The 20826-nt window shown below is 46.8% G+C and overlaps 1 protein-coding gene across 5 annotated transcripts in view; it reads right to left on the reverse strand.

Moving 5' to 3' along the window:
* Positions 1-19110, reverse strand: part of pde10a (phosphodiesterase 10A) — a 35502-nt gene extending 16392 nt beyond the window's left edge. For 2 of the 5 annotated variants that reach the window (XM_029175316.3, XM_055502319.1), the window contains exons 1-2: positions 18673-19065; positions 84-215 (exon numbers count right to left, since the gene is read on the reverse strand). In XM_029175316.3, the coding sequence (XP_029031149.1) occupies positions 84-215; positions 18673-18898 (358 nt within the window). In that variant the 5' untranslated portion in view covers positions 18899-19065. Of the gene's footprint in view, positions 1-83; positions 216-7064; positions 7474-18672 lie in introns of those variants that run through there. The other 3 variants (XM_029175319.3, XM_029175318.2, XM_029175320.3) reach the window with 3 other exon arrangements.
* Positions 19111-20826: the final 1716 nt, after the last annotated feature.

Consider the following 20826-nt stretch of genomic DNA (forward strand, 5'->3'; position numbering starts at 1 on the left):
GGGGCCGCGGGGGATTTGTGGCCGACGCTCGTGGCGTTATATGAATCAGAGCAAAGTCCCACAGATGCTGCAACCGCGCCTACCTGCAGCCTTGCCGCCGGTCTTCCTCTTCAGCCATCGATCCAACGTCTCGGCACTCACGCTCTCCGAAACAAAGTCGTCCAGCATCTGCGGGTGCAGCGAGAGGTAGGCCTTCACTTTGTCATCCGTCAAGCCTGAAAAGCACGGAAACGGGGTTATTTCAGCGTGATGGGAGCGTTGGGGAGGTTGACGCTAGCTCAGCTGTGGTTACTGTGCAGCCGCGTCCCCAGAGACGGGAGCCCCCAACAGAGGCGGCGCGATAAAGGAGGACTCGATTGTGCTTAATAGGCAATTAGGTCCTTGAGAGCTGGCTAAGTGCTGCTGTTTACCGTCTCCGTCGTCAGGGAGAACAGCCATTTGCCGGAGCCCTGCCGGAGGAACGTTAGCGCAGCCGCAGGTGTGCGAGAGGCCGCCGTGCGCGGGGCACTCGTGCGGCGGAGTGTGTATCAGCCACTGGGACTGTGTTATGACGTGCAACCTGAAGTCATTACTCAGGGAAAATAAAACAAATCCCACGGCGGCGCGGAGCTGCTTCATGGTCGCGGTCGCCTTTATGCCGCCCTCTCACGAAAACCTGCAGCTATCGGCCGCGGGGGGTGCGTGTGGAGGGGAGTGCAGCTCATGATCCACGGGAGGACGTGCTCCTCCATCCACGCACGCGTCACCCGCGGACATGCTGAATTTTAAGACCGCCGTGTCCTTTAACTTATCTGAACGCGAGTCGATTGCAGCGCCTGTGGCAGCAGGAGGTGCTGGCAGTGTTGGGGGGGGGGGGGGGTTGGGGTTTGGTCTGCAGCCTGACGCTGTCCAGACACGAGACACCGCTCTTGAGGAGCGCTCGCGAAAAAAAAAAAAAAAAAACGGCTCACGAGACTCCTGGCCATCTGTGACGCACTTCGGCCGAGCGCGGCTTAATAAATCAGAGAAAGTTAAGGGCTGTGCGAAGGAGCTGCAGGGGAGAGAAGGACACACAGCGAGGAGGAAAGCGAGAGCCCGGCTGAAGGCCCTCGCAACACAAAGGCGCCACTGTGATTAGTGGCGGGACAGAAAATACGCCATGAATTGATGAATACATGTTTTGTGCGGAGGGCTCTCAAGATGATTTCACTCCCGTATGTATTCACATGGACAAAAAGTGAAACATTCTGTTTATACTGGGGCAAATAAGATAAGATAAGAATTTTGCAGTGGACACATATTGGTTGGTTGAGATATAAAAAAGCTATAAACAAGAACAACTAATTTGTTATGCTTTGATGGACCAATGTGTCCACAGTTGAAAAGCACAAATATGAGAAATACAAATATGAACAAAATGTTTTAAAATTGTTGAAGTGGAGAGAAAAATCCAGGTTACACATTTATTTATGCAAAGTATTATGTAAAATGCAGAAACTTGTGCTCGTACTTGCGTCGCGATAACTCTCTTGGATTGAGAAAAAACAAGCTGAAACCAGATTGGAACACGTCTTCAACTAATAAGATCAATTTGTTTGGGTTTGGTTTCCTTAAGAAGTTAAAAAAATATATAGATTCTGAGGAACGCTGGTTTTATAACACGATCACTCATAGCTCACTCATAAGGAAGACGCATGCTGTAGAAGTGCAATCTAACGTTACAGTGCTTTATGGGAAGGCAGGGCACATGACAGGAAAGCCTTCGAGGGCTGACTTCCTCTAAATTTCAGAGCAAAGAAATCAGAACGACATCATTCAAACATTTCGTTGTAGTAATGCAACGTTTGCTTTCTGTGAGCACAGATATTAACAAGTGTGGGGGGGGGGGGGTTGTCTGCACGTCACGCATGCATTAATCTGGACCCGTGTGGAAGTCGCTGGTTACTGGAAACAGGCACAAAAATGTAAATATCATTAATGCCTGGAAAAAGCACAAGACGGTGATTTGCGGCGCTTTCTTCACAGCATTCCTCCGCCTCCTCCTCCTCGGAGGCCGACCCTCCCTCCGGTTTCATCTGAGCCGCAGCGTCGCCTAACGCGACCGCGGCGACAGCCAGAGCTGCGCGATGTGCGTCAGTGCCGGGCCACTGCTACGGCGGCTGATCAGAGGTGCGGTGGGACGGATCCGATCAGTGGGCTGGTCAGACCCCAGTGAAGTTCATAGAAAGGTGATAAAGCTGCTCATTGTTGTTATTACTCATATGGACTTGATCACTTCCCTGTTGGTGCTAATGATGTTTTAGTCTATATCATATTACAGGTCAGGCTCCTCCAGGCGGTGACGTGGATTCTCCTCTACCCTTTTCACGGACTATTGTTCCTCGAACAGTTGTTTAAATGAAACCACGTGCGAGGGAAACCTCCAGACACGCGGGTCACAACGGACACGGCCGCAAGCTCAATGCGCTCAATGCAATGAGCCGAGTACAAACGCACTGTCGCTCGCCACATCTGCACGTGGGCCGCGTCGGGCGACGTTCCGCTGCCCATTCACACGAACGCGAGGAGGAAGCAGCGCGTTGCGCAGCGCGTTTGTGAGCCGCTGCAGCCCAGTTGGCAGAGATTTGGGGGCCTGACTCAGACTTGGGCTTCCTGTGTAAAACGCGTAGCCAAGTGCATGAAGTTAGGTATTGTTGCATAACACTTATCTTGACTACAGCACGCCACACCCTGGGACTGGGAAGGGAAGGCCACAGCAGTTATAGTCTGTCTGGGTCTGCTCGCACAGATACGGGCCTCCATGTGAACGGGCTCTGGGGACGGCACCAACAGACGGTGGGGGGGGGGTTGTTATTAATATGGCATTTCAGGTATCACAACATCCTAAAAGGGCCTAAAAGTAGTAAATCCCTTTATTAAAGTTTATGGGCTTTTTTATTAAGGAAAGCAATTAGGCACGGTGTTATTTTATATGGAAAAGTAAATGGTTTGTAGAGATGCTGTAAACTTTAAGTAGTTCACTCCATTGATCAAATGTGCTTTCGGTACTTTTGTATAGTAAGACCATTTCCAAGTATAGGAAGTGGGATGTGTATTGTGAGCTGACGCATTCAGTGATCTGCTTGGACTGTGGTGACATCAAGTCACGAGGCCTAATAGGAAACTTTGCAGGTCAGACTTTCAGAGAGAGGCCTGGAGTCTGAGTGACGTTAACGAAGCAGCGGACAGAAGAACGAATCCCTCCAACACAAGAGCTCCTTCTTTCGCGTTTGTCCATAATTCATCCATATCTTATGAATTATTGACACGCCATCGCCGCAACTGAGCAACTTTCTTTTCATCTCTTGTGAAAACAGATATTTTAGTGTGAGTATCTTAAGTTACCGGATCAATCCCATTAGGACATTCTGTATAACTACCTTTTTTATTCACTCTTTGTTTCGCCTGTTAAAATGTATACGAGAAACCATTTACTGTTACAGTTTATGCTGTAGAAGTCCAGGCTGTTTTAATTAAGCCTACAGAAATTAAATTTCATCCTTGAAAAAGGACGTTAGAAATGAAGCATCGTCACCGTTGTCTCTTTGAGGTGTTTTCTTTTTTACATTACACAACTTTTTCCAGCTATTTGCTCCTGTTTTATTTTCAGCCAGGATTTAGTGATTTCCTCACTCTTCACACCAGAAGGGCTGTTTTTCAAAATTGAAGATGGGTTCAGCTGATGCAGTTTTGCTGACGGTAAACTCTCACGCTGCTACACAGTTTTAATTCAAACAATGACGCCATAAAACAAGTGGAGGTGCGGAGGAGCCTGAACGCCCCTGTTGCACCTGTGTCTCTAGCCTTGTCAGATGACAAAGCCAACAGCTGGGGCCGGCGCTGGCACTGCCAGCGTTTGGTGAGCGAGACGTTCTCCCTCCGCAACACACAGATGAAAAACACACACCAGAGAAAATGGGAAAAGACCACTTCTCTTGCAGCGCACTCCTTCTGGCAGAGAGTCAAGGGCAAGCTGCCAAGGTAGTACTTTTCACTTTCCTGACATGAGGCTGATCCAGGAAAGGGGGAGGGAGGAGGGGGAGGGGAGGGGGAGGAGGGGGGGGGGGGGTGCAGGGTGCGTGCGTCAGCAGGTCCGCCTGGGACTCCCTTGCCAGGAGGTGGGGAGAGCATGTGGTTCTTATCTTATCTATGGGAAGGCTGGAGCTCAGCATCCGACGCTGGCGGTCAGCGAAAAAAAAATAAAAACTCTCCTACTGGTCTCCCACTGCTCAACTCGAGTATTCGCCAAGCCTGTGCTGTGAGCACGCGCGTGTGTGTGTGTGTGTGAACATGCAGGTGAACACTTACACACCTCCTGCATAAACCGAGCACAAGTGGACGGGTCCGGAAAAGCAAAACCTGCAGCCCCATCGCTTCAGGAGACACACCCCCACACGGTGAATTCAAACATGTGAGCTCACACACACACACACACACACACACACACACACACACACACACACACACACACACACAGAGGGAGATTTCCATGGAAATGTAATTTGCATTATTTCCACTTGCATGGTCCAGGTCATTAGACGTTAAGGGTAATGGCTATAAATGGCCGACTGAGCTGTAGATAAGGCAGGTCCCTTGATCGTCAGGCTAACAGATGTCACACACAAGCACCAACACTTAAAGCGCAGTTACACACACGCAGCGCTTCAGCCTCCATCCTCCACCTCAAGGCTTCCGCCTGCAGTAAAACACGAGCCGCTTTCTCCGAGGCGACACCTTGCACTGAGCTAGCGATCCGACGTAGCGCCCCCCCCCCCCCCCCCCCCCCCCCCCCCCACTTCCCCTGAGCCACATCAGTAATCAGGGGTCATGTTCCCCACTCCACATCTGGACCGAAGCTGATCCCCGCAGCCGCTCGGCAGAGGGGCCGGTGGGGACCCGGTAATGAGAACCACAGATCCGTGCGTCTTCTCCGGCGCTGTGCTCTTTTATGGGCTTTGACGCGAGGACAAGTCGAGAAGCGCTCTCTACATGCATGCGGCCTTTTCCCATCCCCGCAGCGAGCTCGCGAGGGGTCAGCGCGCGCCTCGACAAGAATGGCATCTGTTTCGCCGCTCACATGGCACGCTGTGCTCCGGCACCGGTCCAGGCCCGAACGGACCTTGGTATAAAAAATGGCTCGAAGTACACGACAAGCTACTTTTGATTGGTTTGAAGTTCCTGAGAGGTCAAATAAAGACAAATCACAATAGGAGCCTGGCAATCTGGAATCAATTAACCATTCATATTTCATTCAAGCTTTAATTCTTCTTACAGTCACATCAAGTGCTCTGTGTATTTACATATTAGCACTGAGAGAAGTTCTGTGTGACAGAGGAGGCAGGAAATGTCCAGCGTGCGTGACAACGCAGCCTTCTTCACTGAGCCAAGCAAACGGATCAGAACCACCGACTGGCTTTAAAAAATGCCTGAAAGATCACACTAGGACCGGCCCAGGATGACCTCTGACACGGACCAGAACTCTCCACAAACCCTACGCACGGACGTACGCATAACTCCAGAACAGCACCAACTCCTTCCAGGTCAAGTTCACCAATGCTATGAAACAAGGAGCGAATAACCTGTCAGAAACGGAATCTATCTTTATGGGAAACTGTGGATTTGTGGGACAGATGAGGATGAGAGGACAGAAAACAAAACACCTTTCACACCGTAAAGCTACTGTCTACTGTGTGGGAGACACACAGTCATCTTATTACAATTCTAACATTAGTACATTACAACATCTGATTGCTTCAGAAATGTATATTCTTGCACATATTTAAGAACCTTAAACAAACCTCTTCTGACAATCAGCGCATCAAAATATTCCTACATTGAACTCACTTGAGTGGAGAGGTTGTTTTACAGTGAACACATCTGAGAATTACTTGTTATAGTACATGAAAATAGTATTAGACATGTAAATATTCCAGGTCAAACTACACTATGTGGTGCTTTGGAGTAGTTGACTCAAACCACCTACTTCTACTATTGTTCTGTGAATCCAAAAAGTGTGGAAGCTCTGTCAAATCTGAATTTCTTGTCCTTTTTTGGTCAGTATGAGGGCGGCTACCTACATACAGTACCTCAATAATACATTCCATGACTGCAGTTTACTGCTATGCGTGTACTTTGGCATCACTCAGTATCCCAGGCCCCGCACTGCTAACTTGTTATTACAGGGTTGCCACTAAAGGTCACTCGAGGTGCCACGGACACAAGCGAAGCCACTGACAGAATTATTCATTGTGCTGCACGGGCAGTAAATCACAACTAGAAGTTCCTGTTAAAATATTTAAAATAAATACAACCCTAAATAATCTGCCAACATATTAAACAAGGACTGCATAATATCCTAAAGTAGCTCGTGAAACATAGGTGAATATGGTGGATATTATTTTAGTGGTACAAACATTACCAATGCATTAACTCACTTTGCAGGCAGATATCTAATTATTTCTTTTAGTATATTTCAATAATCTAATATTGTTTTGTACATAGAGGATATCTTCCTATATTTTGCAATAATATAACTTCCAAACATAAAAGCTATAAAGACTTTTTATAGACACTTTATGCAGCTATTGGGACGTTTCTGGTAATTTAAATAAATATAAAAACAATTGTATAATTGATAAACGTATTTTTGTAGGAAGTCGCATTTCTGGATATTCGTTCTTCTTTAAGGGTTAAACCGTATTTACTTTCTGTCTTGAGTCTGACTCATGCTGTTCACACTCGCTTCGCTTTTTGATGCCCCGTTCCTGCAGCACCGCTGAACAGACCACGTCAAAACATGGATCAGAGCCGCTCCGGGTTCCGTTTGAAACCGCTGTAAAGTGACGTTTATTATTTCTAGGTCTCCTCCGGCGAAGAACCGGCCCGTCCAGATCAGCGATCAATCTGTCATTCATAAAGTTGAACAGACAGACGCGTCCGCTCGCAGCCTAATCCTCCAAAATAGGTGCATGCATTGCCACAAAATCTAACAATTAAACTTGTCATGTTTCCTTTACGCTTGATTAGCAGGAGCCAAACATACGTACTTGAACCCAGGAAACAGTCCGTTAACCTTCTGAAACAGCTTGTTGAAGACGGACCATCTTCCATGTCGGATTGTGAGCGCAAAGGGAGCCAGCGGAGAGTAGTGCGCCTCTGCAGCTGCAACTTGCGTCTGGCAGAAAAAAAAAAAAAAAAAAAAAAAAACTATTCCAGGACGAGCCGAGACGGTGGGGTCTTCACCGCTCCGGGCTGCGCTGCGTTTAGCGAGGGCAAGAAGAGCAGTGCGCTGCCCCCACCCGCCCCCCTCCACCGGCACTAGAACCCAGCACCGCTGGCCGAGGTGTAGCTACGGTCGGTCCTCCTCCCCGGCTCGGTGGCTCCGCTGTGGATGCGCCGCAGCAGCAGACTGGGGCAGCGGAGGCGACGACGCATAGTCAGAGAGAAATGGGAGTAAGCGCGCGCGCGCGCGCACACGCGCGCGCATACAAGGGTACAGGAGACGGGAGCGCGCCGTCGTCAAGTCAGCCACAACAACAAAGCGATGCCGCGACGTTTTTCAAAATAAAACCAGCCGAACGCTAAACGCGAATCCACGAAAACGACAATAAATAAGAGAAGTCGATTAAACCGTTTCTGGTGCGTCGGACTTGATGGTGTGCGATAACTGCAAGTACAGATAGGTGTATACATCTATGGTATATGCTAAAATAAATTAATTAAACCTTAAATTTTGCTACATTCACAAAGTCAAGACGTTTTCAGCGCAGATGTTTGTTTTATTTTGAAGGGATGGATGCCTGTGTTTCCGCTTGGTGCTGGGACACTCAGTCTTGACGCTGTTAGGCTGCTGTTTCTGTTCCTCAATCTGTCTGCGTAAAAAGGGCCGAGCCTCGTGCCCAGCGGTCTCCGGAGACACGCTGCCGTTTCCTGGTCCTCGACACAGTGGTCGATGATGAGATTGCTATAATCTCCAGCTTTACAGCAGGACAGAACAAAGCCTGCCAACGTTCCTTAGAGCAAGGCATTAAATTCTAACTCTTGACTTATACCCAACAGTGAGCACACTAAATCGGAACCAAAAGCCAACTTTTCACCACCTTCAACTATATAGTATGATGATATTATGATTCATAATAATGGTAAAATTTTATTATTATGTTGACACAGCAACAATGTGTGGACGTGAGGATGGTCCCAATCTCGTGTCTCCAGCTGGAAATTTTACACGAGGCTCTTTGATCTGAAGTGAACTGTCTGTTGGCCTTTTCTGGATCACTGTTGCTTATTTCAAATGTCTACAGGGAGTTGCATTTACAGAAGGAATGCATTCAATTGATTTACTTCACCAGACTAACTCAGTTGTACATTTACATAAATTATAATTGTAAATATCGTCTTGAATTGTCAGGATAAAGTAAATCAATGTAGTACATTCCTTTCACAAAGGCCAAACACTGCAAATCACCACAAAGACTGCACAGCTGCAGTGCAACTACACTATTTAGACATCTCACTAGAATCCTGGACGAGGGTTATAATCCTGATGACAATATACCCAGTGATAGTAATAAAGAAAAACAAATTAACCTTGAATTTAGCTCAGCATGAAGGACACGTGACTTCTACACTAAGAGTCTGTAGGAAACGCATTTTGGAGCAAAGGTTACTAGAAAATGGCAAAGTTAGTATCATAAAGCACAAACTTCTCTTTTCCTTTGTCTCTCTTGTACATTCAATTGGTAAAATGTCAAACAATTTCCTGTATCACTTTGAGCTTTCACCGACATCTTAGGCTCACTTAGTTCCTTAACTGTTGTTTTTCCTCAGAGGCTGAATTTCCACTAAGAATATTCATGCAGAACCGGGACACATATTTCACTTATGAGACAGTGGAACAGCAGAACAATACAGACGTGGAATCAACTTTGCCCCGTAAATTTAAACAGGGTAGAACGTTCACGTGGAATGCATAAAATGCCAAAACTGTCAGCGAACATGTACAGTGAATGATGACGGCTTAAATAGCAGCTGTGTGAAAGGGTTAGGTGATGATCCCACATCAAGTCCCAAATGAAGTGAGCTGCTTCTCTTCACAACCTTTGTAGACGTGAGCTCGTGTTATCAGCACTCACAGAGCACCTAAACAGCTCAGAGCCGGCAACATGATACAGCATAAAGTGCGCCAGATTCCCCCTTGGCCACAGCAATACATAGTGATCATATCGAGAGAGAGAGGGAGAGCGAGGTGTGGGTGCTGTGGGATACGTCAGCGTGTCATTCCTGCACTCTGGAGCAGCTGGTCCATTCAGAGGTCATTGAAAACATAATGGATTCTCTCTGACGCATTCTGTTGCTTTCTTCTCCCGTTTAGAAAATCCCTGCAAGCGGGCAATGACGCGCGATTCGGCACTAATGGTTAATTTCCGACGAAAAGTTCTATGTGAGTATAATAGTGCTGCAGCAAAACGTGCACGTCCACGTGGGTCTGGCAAAAACAGCGCACTTTAAGAAGTGCTCTCTCAGAGCTCACAGGTCATCTCTGACCCCCCCCCCCCCCCAACACGTCACTGGTTTATGCTCAGATATGTGTTGGAAAACGCCTTCCCTGCAAAGTTGGAGGCTGGAAATTTATGCGCTTATTTGAAATGGTCATAGATGAAGTGCTTAAAGTGAAATGCGGTAAATCACAAACGATGCTGCAAGTGTCTGTGACCCGCGCGTGAACCCTCCTCCGGAGCAGCAGCGCAGAGTGAAGTTAAAATAAAAGTCAGCTCCAACTGTCAGTTAAAAAAAATATGTTTCTTGTTAATAATACTCCAACTGCTCAGGATTTGTATTGTTACTAATCCATTACTACTATTGTAACACTAAACAATTACATTAAAATAAATGATTGCATTCAATTAAAGGCAAGCTTGAATTGCACTTTATTTCTGTTGCTGTGTGCTTCAGTATTAACTATACACAACACAAGCATCTCAGCGTGAAATAAAGGTTTGCATAAAGGCACAAAAGCAACTGAATGATCCCAGCAAATGATCTTGAGCTGTCAGATGTTTTCTGTACTATTTTAGGAGCACAAAGGCAGCCACATTTTTCAGGGAGCTGCCTGGCATCTTTGGCAGCCGAGTAAAACGCCAGTTTACCAAATCGCTTCCCGGCCGTTGACATTTTAAAGGCGTGTTTCTTAACGTTTGAGGTCAAATTGCAGCCACACTAATATAATGAGTTGAGTCACTGCCCAGTTCCTGATATTAAAAATTTGATTGCTCTGTTTGCATCATTTATTTTGGTCAGCTTAGCAACAACACACTGTACAGAAAACATTTGGGAGCATTTCTACTGAAATCCAAGTAGCATCATGACTGAAACATCACAGCAGCATTTTAAAACAAGTGCAACCAGAATCGCAAACCTTTCTATTATTCAGAAAAACATAAGGAAAAGCAGCATAATCCTGCAAAGTGAGTGAGTGAATCCTGGCAATAAACACACTCCAGCAAAGCGCCACAGCATTGTACTTAAGGCACTCAAGGTGGTGATGAAAGGCGCTGAAATGCCCATTTGGGACGCGCGCGTCGCGTGAGGGGAGGTTCAGGAGATCGCGGCCTCGTCTCCAGACGCCCGTGCACTCGTTCACACGCAGCCCCATAACACCACCCCCCACCCCCCCCGCGCTCCAGAACTCATTCGCTTAAGCGCAGCCGGTTGAAACGGCTGCAGATCACACGCGAGCAGACGCGGGCCCGTCTGCGCGCAGACACTCGCGCAGCCGCACGCCAAACATGTGGCAGATGCACACCACAGAGACTCTCAGTCCCCCTCCCCCCTCCCTCCCTCGACTGAATAGTCTGTTCTGACAATCCACAGGACAGCCGGAGCATTGACGTCAGAGGCAGGCCCATGAAAATACAGGGTCCCTGGGGGGCTGAGGGAGTTATGCACATCTTCACAGCTTTGCTCGCAACTAGTCCAGCAGCCAGCGAGCGCATTACCGCCTCTGCTCGCCCGCATTTGTCCGAGAGCGCAACCAAAAACAACAAAAGCCGGAGTTTCGCCCTCGCGCGACAGCCCCGACGTGCACAGATTTGCATGCGACTGCAATGCGGATCATCTCAGACGTGACGTCAATGGACGTCATCGCGCTGCGATCCATTAAGACGAATGTGAGATAGGTGCATTATTTAGGTTAATGGGAATACAAATCACGGCGCATCGCCGTCTGAATGACGGCCGCGGCGCATTAAACATACGCGGAGCAAAGGTTCGCTGCTCACAGACGTCCCCACGGTCCCAGGAGAAACAATGACATCTTTGTTTATCACTCAGTGTTCTGAGCCTCTCCTGGGGTTTTTTTTTGCTCCTTTCAAGACATCATTAGAGCATCAGATCCATTAATCTCATTGTTCTCTCCCTCGCTCGCGCTTCCTCTCACCTTATCTGACGTCGTCTATGGCAAATTATGTAACCCTGTTACTGAGTGTTGCTGTGGTCTGAGAGGTAAAGTTACATCCAACATTTAAAATGACAAAAATTTATCAAACACAGCGTTTGCGTCTAGTTTGATCTTTTTTTTTTATCCTTAAAAAAACATTTTACTTTAATTAACACGTGGTTGTCTCTATTGTCATGTTGTCAGTTCCAACATTAGGCTGTACTGTACTTAGATAAGTCAGTTCCTCTTCATTGCTGCTTCTCACAGTAAATGACAGCCCGGATCAAACTGGAAAACAAGGCAGTGTAAATGCAGTGGTGGGAATGTTTTTCTTGGCATGACATGTCTCCTGAGAGTATCGTGGTTGCATATGAATATGTGTGATGTCACCGCAATGAATCAGAGTCCTGGCTTTTGAATACAGCTGTTGAAATTGATGAGAAGTCAGATGTTGGGAGCTGTGAACTACTAGTAGTTTAACTATATTTTACAGCTGATAGTGAGGATGAGGACGGGTTTACAACTTGGTTTGAAAACTTGTTTAATCCTACATTTTGCTTTACTTTTAGTAGCTTAACCCAGTAAACATCAACTTGGATCCCTCTATAGAGTTAGGATGAGCTGGTCTCTCTGTTTCCAGTACTTCTCTAAGATGATTTACTGTTCGACCAGATTTTTTTGATTGCTTAACAGAAGCTTTAATGGTTTTCCTGTTGCTGAAATACAGCTCGATCTGCATCCAAGCGCTCAATGAAAACCAAATGGACACGCTAAATGCTCATTTATAACCGATAGCCCTCCTCGTTTCAGTGCCGCGGCCAATTCTGATGAGAAACAGGCCGAAATAACTCATCCTGTAGTAGCTGATGTAGCCAGCTGTACATAAAGCAGACTAAGCTGTGCCCCATGAGCAACATGAGACTTAGCTGCGTCCTATTGATCGGATCCTGTCCAACTCGCCTGCACGTGTGCTTCTCCCATATGGTGAATGCGCTGACAGGAAACTAAGAGTCCAATGCAGCGGGACAAGTTCTTCCTCGTGACAGTGAAAGCCCTGTGACACTTAGGCAGCAAAGGTTACATGTTGTGTCCCCCAGGGTAAGTGTCCACTAATATAACTTGGCTCGTCCGCCTGCGTACAGAGGTACTGTACTGGTCTGTCAACAGGAAACGTGCGTTCTGCTGAAAGCTGCCTTTTATGGACTCGCTGACTGTAATATGCTCAAGTAACCCGAGAAGGATTATGGCCCTAACCTTCAGTTGGGGTGGAGCTGATTAAATGAAATCGAGTCCTAGTATTCTTCCCCTCACAATGTAGTAGGTGATGCAGGATTCCACTGTCTGCGCTGCTTCCGCTTTGCACATTCTCTCGAACTACACCGCTGCACATCTAGGTCCTACAGCAGGACGAACCCAAGAGCATCCACCCATGGAGCCATGAAATGTGGCTGTCAGGCCGGCAAACCTGGCCCCTCAGCCTCTACAAAGCATACGGCCCATGGGCCAGTAGAGCTACAGTGTTTGGATTCAAGAGGGATGAACGTTGACTCGAACTGTTGGACTGACAACTCAATCAAGCTTGGTTTAGGCTTCCACTAATGACAGGATAAGACATCCATGCAACATTATTAGAAAAAAATTGTGTACACAGAATCATTTTATCACAAATTGTAGTGTAAACAATATTGTTTATGTTTAGCAAAATAAACTGTATTAAACAACATCTTAAATTAGAAGCAGGACATTAAAAACATCCGGAAGCTGACATCACCACTATGATTTCTAGTATCAACCAAACAATGACTGAAGTCATTGTACTGTAAGAAAGTAAACAAGCTGCTGTGTAATAGAACAGAAATCAGGTTTCATTTGGAACAAAATGACATTTGGAATGATTATTTCTTCCCCGTAGTCAAACGAGGTCAGAGGTCAGGGTAAACGTGAGTCTGCAGGAAGAACACATCCAAACCTCAGACTTGTGAAGGTGACCACTGAGCAGCGAGGTGTACTGTGACTGCTCAGTGAAGTGAAGTAAACATTTGACATTTGCTAAATATTAGTTATAGTTAAACTGCATGCAAAAAGTTATTTTGTAAATAATTTGTTATTAGAGGATGTTTCTGTTTTTTTGTATTTTCTATTTGGTTTAATCCAAGCTTACTCATTAACAAAATGACACTGTGCGTGTGAGTCAGTGTGCAGCAAACTGTGAAGATGTGATCTAATTGAACTCAACTAATTTCATTGTAGATTTCAGCTGATTTAATGCAGCCGTTGACTAAAACAGTGGAAGCCGACTTCTCCTTTTGTGCCACACGCTGATAAATTTAATGTGACCGTGTGACACCTCTAATGCTCTTAGCAGCTCGCTGTGATTCAGACCTCGAACTGCACAATCAAATTCAAAAGGAAAAGAGGATTAACACCGATAATATGTCAAGAAATAAATGAAAGAAATGTTGATAAGGTTCCTATCGATGCATGAGAGGAAGCGCGTTCACTGAGTGTCCGGTGGCAGGTGGTGTAGACGTGGAGCTGAGTGGAGCACTGCAGTGGAAGAGAAGTGCACACACACACGCGCACACGCACACGCACGCACGCGCACACGCACACACACACACACACACACACACACACACACACACACACACACACACACACACACAGGGACGCACGCACGCACACGCGCGCACGCACGCACACACACACACGCACACACTCAAATGGGTGGAAAAAAAAGTGATGAAAGAAGTGTGGTGGGTGCATCTGCGTCAGAGCTGGAGCCAATGAAGTCAGAGATGGGGCAGGCTCAAGCAGGAGATGCTGTTACTGCCACTCACAGCGCCCGCCTGGGCCTCATATGTGCTCTACGTCACAGAGCTGGCACGAATTATGCCTGAACGCTTGTCAAACACATGCACACACCCACCAACGCGAGGAAAGGATGTCGTATAGGTGCATTGCAGGCAATGTTTATGTGCTCGTTCCTTCAAAGAGTAAAGACTCGAAAGCCTAAGACAAAGCACAGAGCTGGAGTCATGCTTTATATATAAAGCAGAAGATTTTAATATATACATTATGTAACATGATGTCTTCCAAGACCCAATTCAGCATGGATAACTGAAATTGTATTGTTGATTTAATATAGAAAAATAGCTAGTTGCTAATAAGTAACTAGTCTATAATTATATTATCTATTTAGAAGGAGCAATAGAAATTAGTGGTAAAATACTAAAAAACAAATGCAAGACACAATTCTCATCATATTTATAAATTAGTATGTGTCTGGATTTTCTAAATCCATGTTGATATTTTGTCTTCTTATGCAAACCCTGGTTGTTCGGTGTTTGTGTTTGTGTTGTTACTGCTGGCATCACTTTCTGACCTAGATCATCATTCTCTCGATTCTGGAGGACAATTATAATGAAGCGTAAAAAACAAAACAAAGCAAACCACACTCGTCCCACAGCCGACGTCATCCAGCCGTGTAAAAAACGAAAAAACGCTTCACTGTGCAATCTGGTGAAACTGCAGGCAAAACAGGAAGTAGACGGTGCGGCTTCGTTTATACATTGGCGTGTGACTCGCCTCAAACACCAGCATGTGTTGAACACACACGCACACGCACACGCACGCACACACACACACACACGCATACGCACACGCACACACACACACACACACACACACACACACACGTATCAGTAAATGCTGTGCAGCTGCTGGGTTTTGTCGCAATGAGCTGCAGCTCCACTGGCAGGAGTCACATATGTTGGGCGATGACGCAGGCAGCCATGACCTCATCAGGTCTTTAAGTCACCCCCCACACACATACACACAAACACACACACTCTGACTTACTACTCTTTAAAGACAAACACACTCCACGATACCACTCTGCTTGTTGAACCCGCATGTGCTGATCTCTGTGCTGACAAGTTAACAACAGAGGCCCTTTAACCTCCGAAGACGCATCATTACTTACAGCCTGTCAGTGTGTGTATAGCGACTGTGTGACATGTTAACCTGCTCCCTGTCCACAGAAGACACATTTCTGTATATTCAGACACAGACATTATTTTAAAATGTTATTATAAAATTATAGTTTTATAATTTATTTATTATAAAATGTAAAAATTATTTCTAAAGTTAAAAAAATAATGCTAAGCTTTTATTAAGCTTTTATTTTTAAGTCAATTATTTCTAGTGTGAGTTAATCTACATTTGTATATTGTTGAAATGATTTGATGGGGAAAAGTGAGAGAACTTCATTCGGAGCTGGAACATTTGAGGAGTGGCCGGGGGGGACGAGGGCTCGCTGGCTGCTCGCAGCCTTCGCCAGAAGCCAAACAGAGTCCAGATGAATCACGGGTGAGAAATACGGGCGCTGACGTACAGGCCTGTCAATCTCTGTGCACGGCAGACATCAGAAGAAGCCGAGGCTGCTGAGAAGCCAGACGTCAGGTCTGCCTGTTTACTGATAACACATGGATCTAATCCATTTAGCAACTAAACACACTCTCTCTCTCTCTCTCTCTCACACACACACACACTGGCCTTGTTTCTTACAGGACTTAGCTTGAACCTAAAAATTCTTGCTTGACACCCTGCAGTCCAGTTAAATTGTTAAAATTAGGGGACTAACCTCAATGTGTTGCAAATACTGCCTTTCCCGAAACGCTCTCGCCTGCTTTGTGCCATTTATTCTCACATTCATCTATCATTTTGTGAAAGCTTGCAGCAGGTATTTTCAACATTGCAAATCACAAAACTAAAAACACGGTCAAACGTATCTGAGTGCAGGCTGCTTGCCCTGTTTAATTTCTGGACAGCTCCCTGCGTTTCATTTTATACTTTAGCGCCACCTAGTGTCTGTTTGTCTCAGGGCACTTACGAAACGTCTTACGGTTCTCAAATAAAAAGAAAAAACTTAATTAATAAAGATTGAAACAACCGTGATCGAATGAGGACATTATGGGGTTTTCCATTTGTGTGCACTGTGACGTGTAATACACATTCAGACCACTGAGTGGTATTGTGGTCCAAGCTGAGCCGGTCCCAGTCAGCGTGCAGCTCCGGCCCTGAAACACGGACCTGTCGCCGCTGTAGAACACGGCCGTCTGCGCAGTCGGCGCATACAGATGCGTGGACGCGTGCGAGGCGTCTGCAGACTGGCAACCGGCCCTGAGACTCTGCTGCTCTTTTTTATTCCTTCAGCACCGTGGGCACACGGCCAAGATAAAGACACACACGGTGCACCGCCGAGAGAGACCGCACCAGTGGATGAAGTTTGATCTACGAAGACAAACCAGTCCATAAGATCTGTGAACGGGCCCTGTCCACACTGGTCTCCTGTCTCCCAGTAACACGGGCTTTTTGTTCCTACTGTAGGAGTAGCAGCCATTTTGTTCTTCACTTATTGTTACAGTGGACGGGACAGTTAGGGTGGATTTGCTCTAAACGCTTAGAGACGGAAAGAGCAAATAGACAGTATGCATTATCATACTAATGTAATACATAATATATATTAAAGCTGGAGACTGAATGAATAACTTACTATTCAAAGCATGGTAATGTAAAAGAGTTTACAACAGCTGAATTAGAGTCTGTTCCACAGGCACCCAGCGCTGAAGTCAACGAGAAGCCCTGAAGCCCCAACACCAAGAGGCCAAACAGCAGATGCTTTGTGGCCCTGATATGAAACTCATGGTCTCTGTATCTGAGCGAGTGCTCTCCTGGCCTCTGAATGGAATGACCTCCATGAGACTGGGTGGAACCTGAGTGGAACCTGAGTGGAACCTGGAATGACCTGGTCATTCTGTTCTCCAACATCGGGTTTCGCATGTTTTATTGTGAAGCCTTTGTTTTACAGTATATTCACAAAGCATCTTTTGAGCAGACTGTCAGGAAAGCCTTTCCATTATGGCCCTAACTGACTGACATCCGTCATGAATAGCATTGGAGAGTCAAATCTATTAAACGAGCAAGCAGCTTGTTATATTCCTCGTGTGATAAGCAACAGATGCTCTGTTGACCAACAAGCGATTATATATATATATATATATATATATATATATATATATATATATATATATATATATATATATATATATATATATATATATATATATATATATATATATATATACACATACAGAGGTTTCACACTGTATCCCCTCATTTCATCACAAGTCGGCAGCTTGGAGAGATGAAAATCCCGTCTGACTTGTGTACCTGAATGTTGCGTTGGGGTGTCGGTGGGTGAGTACCCCCTGAGCAGACACAGATGCCAGGCACAGTCAGGGGAGGAAGCGCCCGATCCTCCTTCCACCTCGGCCAAGGGGAACTCTCATGCGGGCGAGGGCCCAAAAAGACACAGAACTAAAGTCTGCCATGCAAATAGGTCACATCCAGGAGAGATTATTTATGGTGCGTGAGCTTCCATTAAAATGTCAAAGTTATGGAAGTAACATTGTGTTGTAACACCTGCATGTAAACGCCGTATGATTACTGCCTGATCACTTCCAAACTTGCGTAGCGTGATGAGGCGGCGTGGAGGGATCTCAAACTGAAGCGTGAGCTCGAGCTGAACCACCTCCAGCCGGGAGGCGGTGGGAGCCTAAAGCCTTAGTCAGGTTGGGTGGAACGTCAATATGCAAATGATTAACTGTGAGGTTGTGTGAGAGACGGCGTGCGCGGTGATGACGTCACCGTGACGACCTCGGCGCCGCTCGGCTGCTCTCCATCACTGTACGACTGACAGGTGCTTGGGCTCCGTCTTCTGTTGGGCTTTTGTTTGGACTCGGGGATGAGAATGATGTGACTGATCCTCCTCAAGGGTGACAGTCAGTCTCAACGCACTCTATGCATTCACACACTTTAATTTGACACAGTTTTGCATTTGTCCCGCACAACGTCCTCCCACAAGCTGACTTGACTTTATTGTGCAGCCAACACAAAAGTGACTGCATCGAGGACTGGAGGGAGATTATACAAAGTAATCTGCGGCAGCACACGAGCACTTATTTTAGCGGAGAGGTCATTTTATACGAGCACGTGACTCAATTCAGAAAGTATAGCAGTGCATCTGACGTTGCAATAACGCGATCTTCCGTCCTGCTCCTAAAGTCACCGTACATCAGACACTGTAGAAATCCTTTCTACAGGCCGCAGGGACGTCACGTACTCTTTAACTTCCACACCATTGTTTCTCCTACCTTGGTGGCTGCAACCTGCAGACGGGGGTCCCTCAAAGCCCTGGTCGTCAGGACTTTTTCGTTTCTTCGACATTTGCTGCGCTCTGGTCGAGTGATGGATGCGTCCTCTGCCGAGTCGATATCTGCTGACAACGTGAGGCGCCTTCAACCAGCGGGATACACGGCGCACGCAAGAGTCTGCGGGAAGGCGAGGGGAGAAACGCACGCAAGCCTCAGTCCCATTCATTCACGCCTCTCGCGTCCTCTGTCCAGCGTGGTGTGTGCGAGAAGTTACCATGTGGCGGCCAGTCGCGCACCTGGAGATGCAGCGAGGCATGGAGCCGGAGCCGGAGCCGCTCAGCCGCGGGTTTTGCGCCGCAACAGGACGAAGTGCGTCTCCACGGACGGCCCGCGGCTTATTTCTCGAACGAGAAATACCTGCAGCCGTAGTGATTTGCCGATCACGTGTGTCACGGATTACGCTTCGACCACGCTCCGTCGGTTGTTACGCACCGAGGGCAACTTGTTGATCCGCGTCTTTTATGGAAGAAAGTGATGCGCCGTCACTCCGGATGGTTTCAAAAGCATTTTTTTAGGCTTTTCACGTTAACGTTGAATAAGGTGTTTTGCTTCAGCGGTGCCCGACGACGTCACACTACAAGTGTAATCAGGCTCGGATGACGCACAACCCACACAACGGGAACTCTTGGATATCTTAAAGAGTATAGGCCAATGTAAACGGAGCCTCTCTAGACGTGGCGCAGCCGCAAAAGTGCGGCAAAGCACGCGTCCCGTCGGCGTCGTTTGAGCTGCGGGCAGAAAACGCTCCCCGACCGCATGTGTGGAGCGGAGGATTCCTCCCCGGCGTAAAAGCGGAGCCTTCGCTCTCACGAGCCCGTGCGTGCGTCCAGCGGCGAGAAGAAAAACGCGGATTCGTCTGCAGCACTTCTAATCCACGCGTCGAGCAAACGCTCATCGTGTTGTGACGAACGGCCGTGGACAAGTTGGAACTTGAGAATAAGTGTTGAATAAATGCAGGAGGCGAGTCGCGGTGTTGCGCGAACCACGGAGGAGGCGATGACGCCACCGGTCTGGCTCTCACACGTTGCTCGACGGTAGTTTTTTTTCTGTCTGGTGAACACATCTCTGTGTAAAACCACAACAACGGCGCCGTTCTTCCCAACGCGTGTGTCGTGGCACGCTCGAGAAGTTTGCATTTTCGTGCAGGCGCGTGGGCAAACAGCCACTTTCACAACACGGTCACAAACGGGTGACCGACACCAGTGCCCCCCCCCCTTTTTTTTTCTTTCTCCCTCCCCACCACCATTCTCTCATATGCTGATTTATTTATGAACAGTCCGGGTCAGGGGATCATGTTCCGTTTACTACATCTGCTTTAGATTTCCAGTGCGGCTCCTAAACCGCTTCTCCACAACGTGTCAATTCGACACGTTCACGTCCAATGCGCGTGCAATTAGAACAGCGAGGGCTTTGGACGTTTTACGCGCACGTCCGCGGCGGTTTTACGGCGAGGACTTGGAGTTGCTTTCATGCCAATGACGCTGGTATTTTGTGGTATTTTCTGAAGGCAAACACCCCCCCCCCCTCTCTCTCTCTCTCTCTCTGCCCCCTCCCATCCCTCATTCACTGCAGCTACTGACGTCAAGACATGCTTGCGTCAATGCTCCCTGCTTTGACAGAGAGCTTTTTTTCACTGGGATCATAATAGGATTATTAGGCTTAGAGAAATACCCTGCCTTCATGGCTTTTTAGATTTCTTTCATAAATGTCCCATTATTTATTCTGTTTTCAATATTGTTGATTTAAATATTATTCCTCATAATAAAAAGGGCATTTCATTGGTTCTTACAGCACTAACAGAGCGTTATTGTGAATTGTGTAACTATAACAGATGATATTTTTCATCATTATTTCTATAATGGACATGTGCAATGTGTTTTGTAGCGTGAATGTCTCTGCACACAGACAAACAGTGACACATTAACTGTACAGAGACCGTCTCATTGTCAGACTGGGTTAACGCTGCGATGCTCAGAGTGAATCAGTCAGTTGTGTATTTGATTTAGCCGATTAGATGTCAGTAGCTTCCTGCCGGTCCGTGGCTGCGTCTCGTATAAGGGGGAGGATGTCATGATGTCCTTATACACTGACCTT

The sequence above is a fragment of the Betta splendens genome, chromosome 15 (assembly GCF_900634795.4).
Source record: "Betta splendens chromosome 15, fBetSpl5.4, whole genome shotgun sequence".
Lineage (NCBI taxonomy): Eukaryota > Metazoa > Chordata > Actinopteri > Anabantiformes > Osphronemidae > Betta > Betta splendens.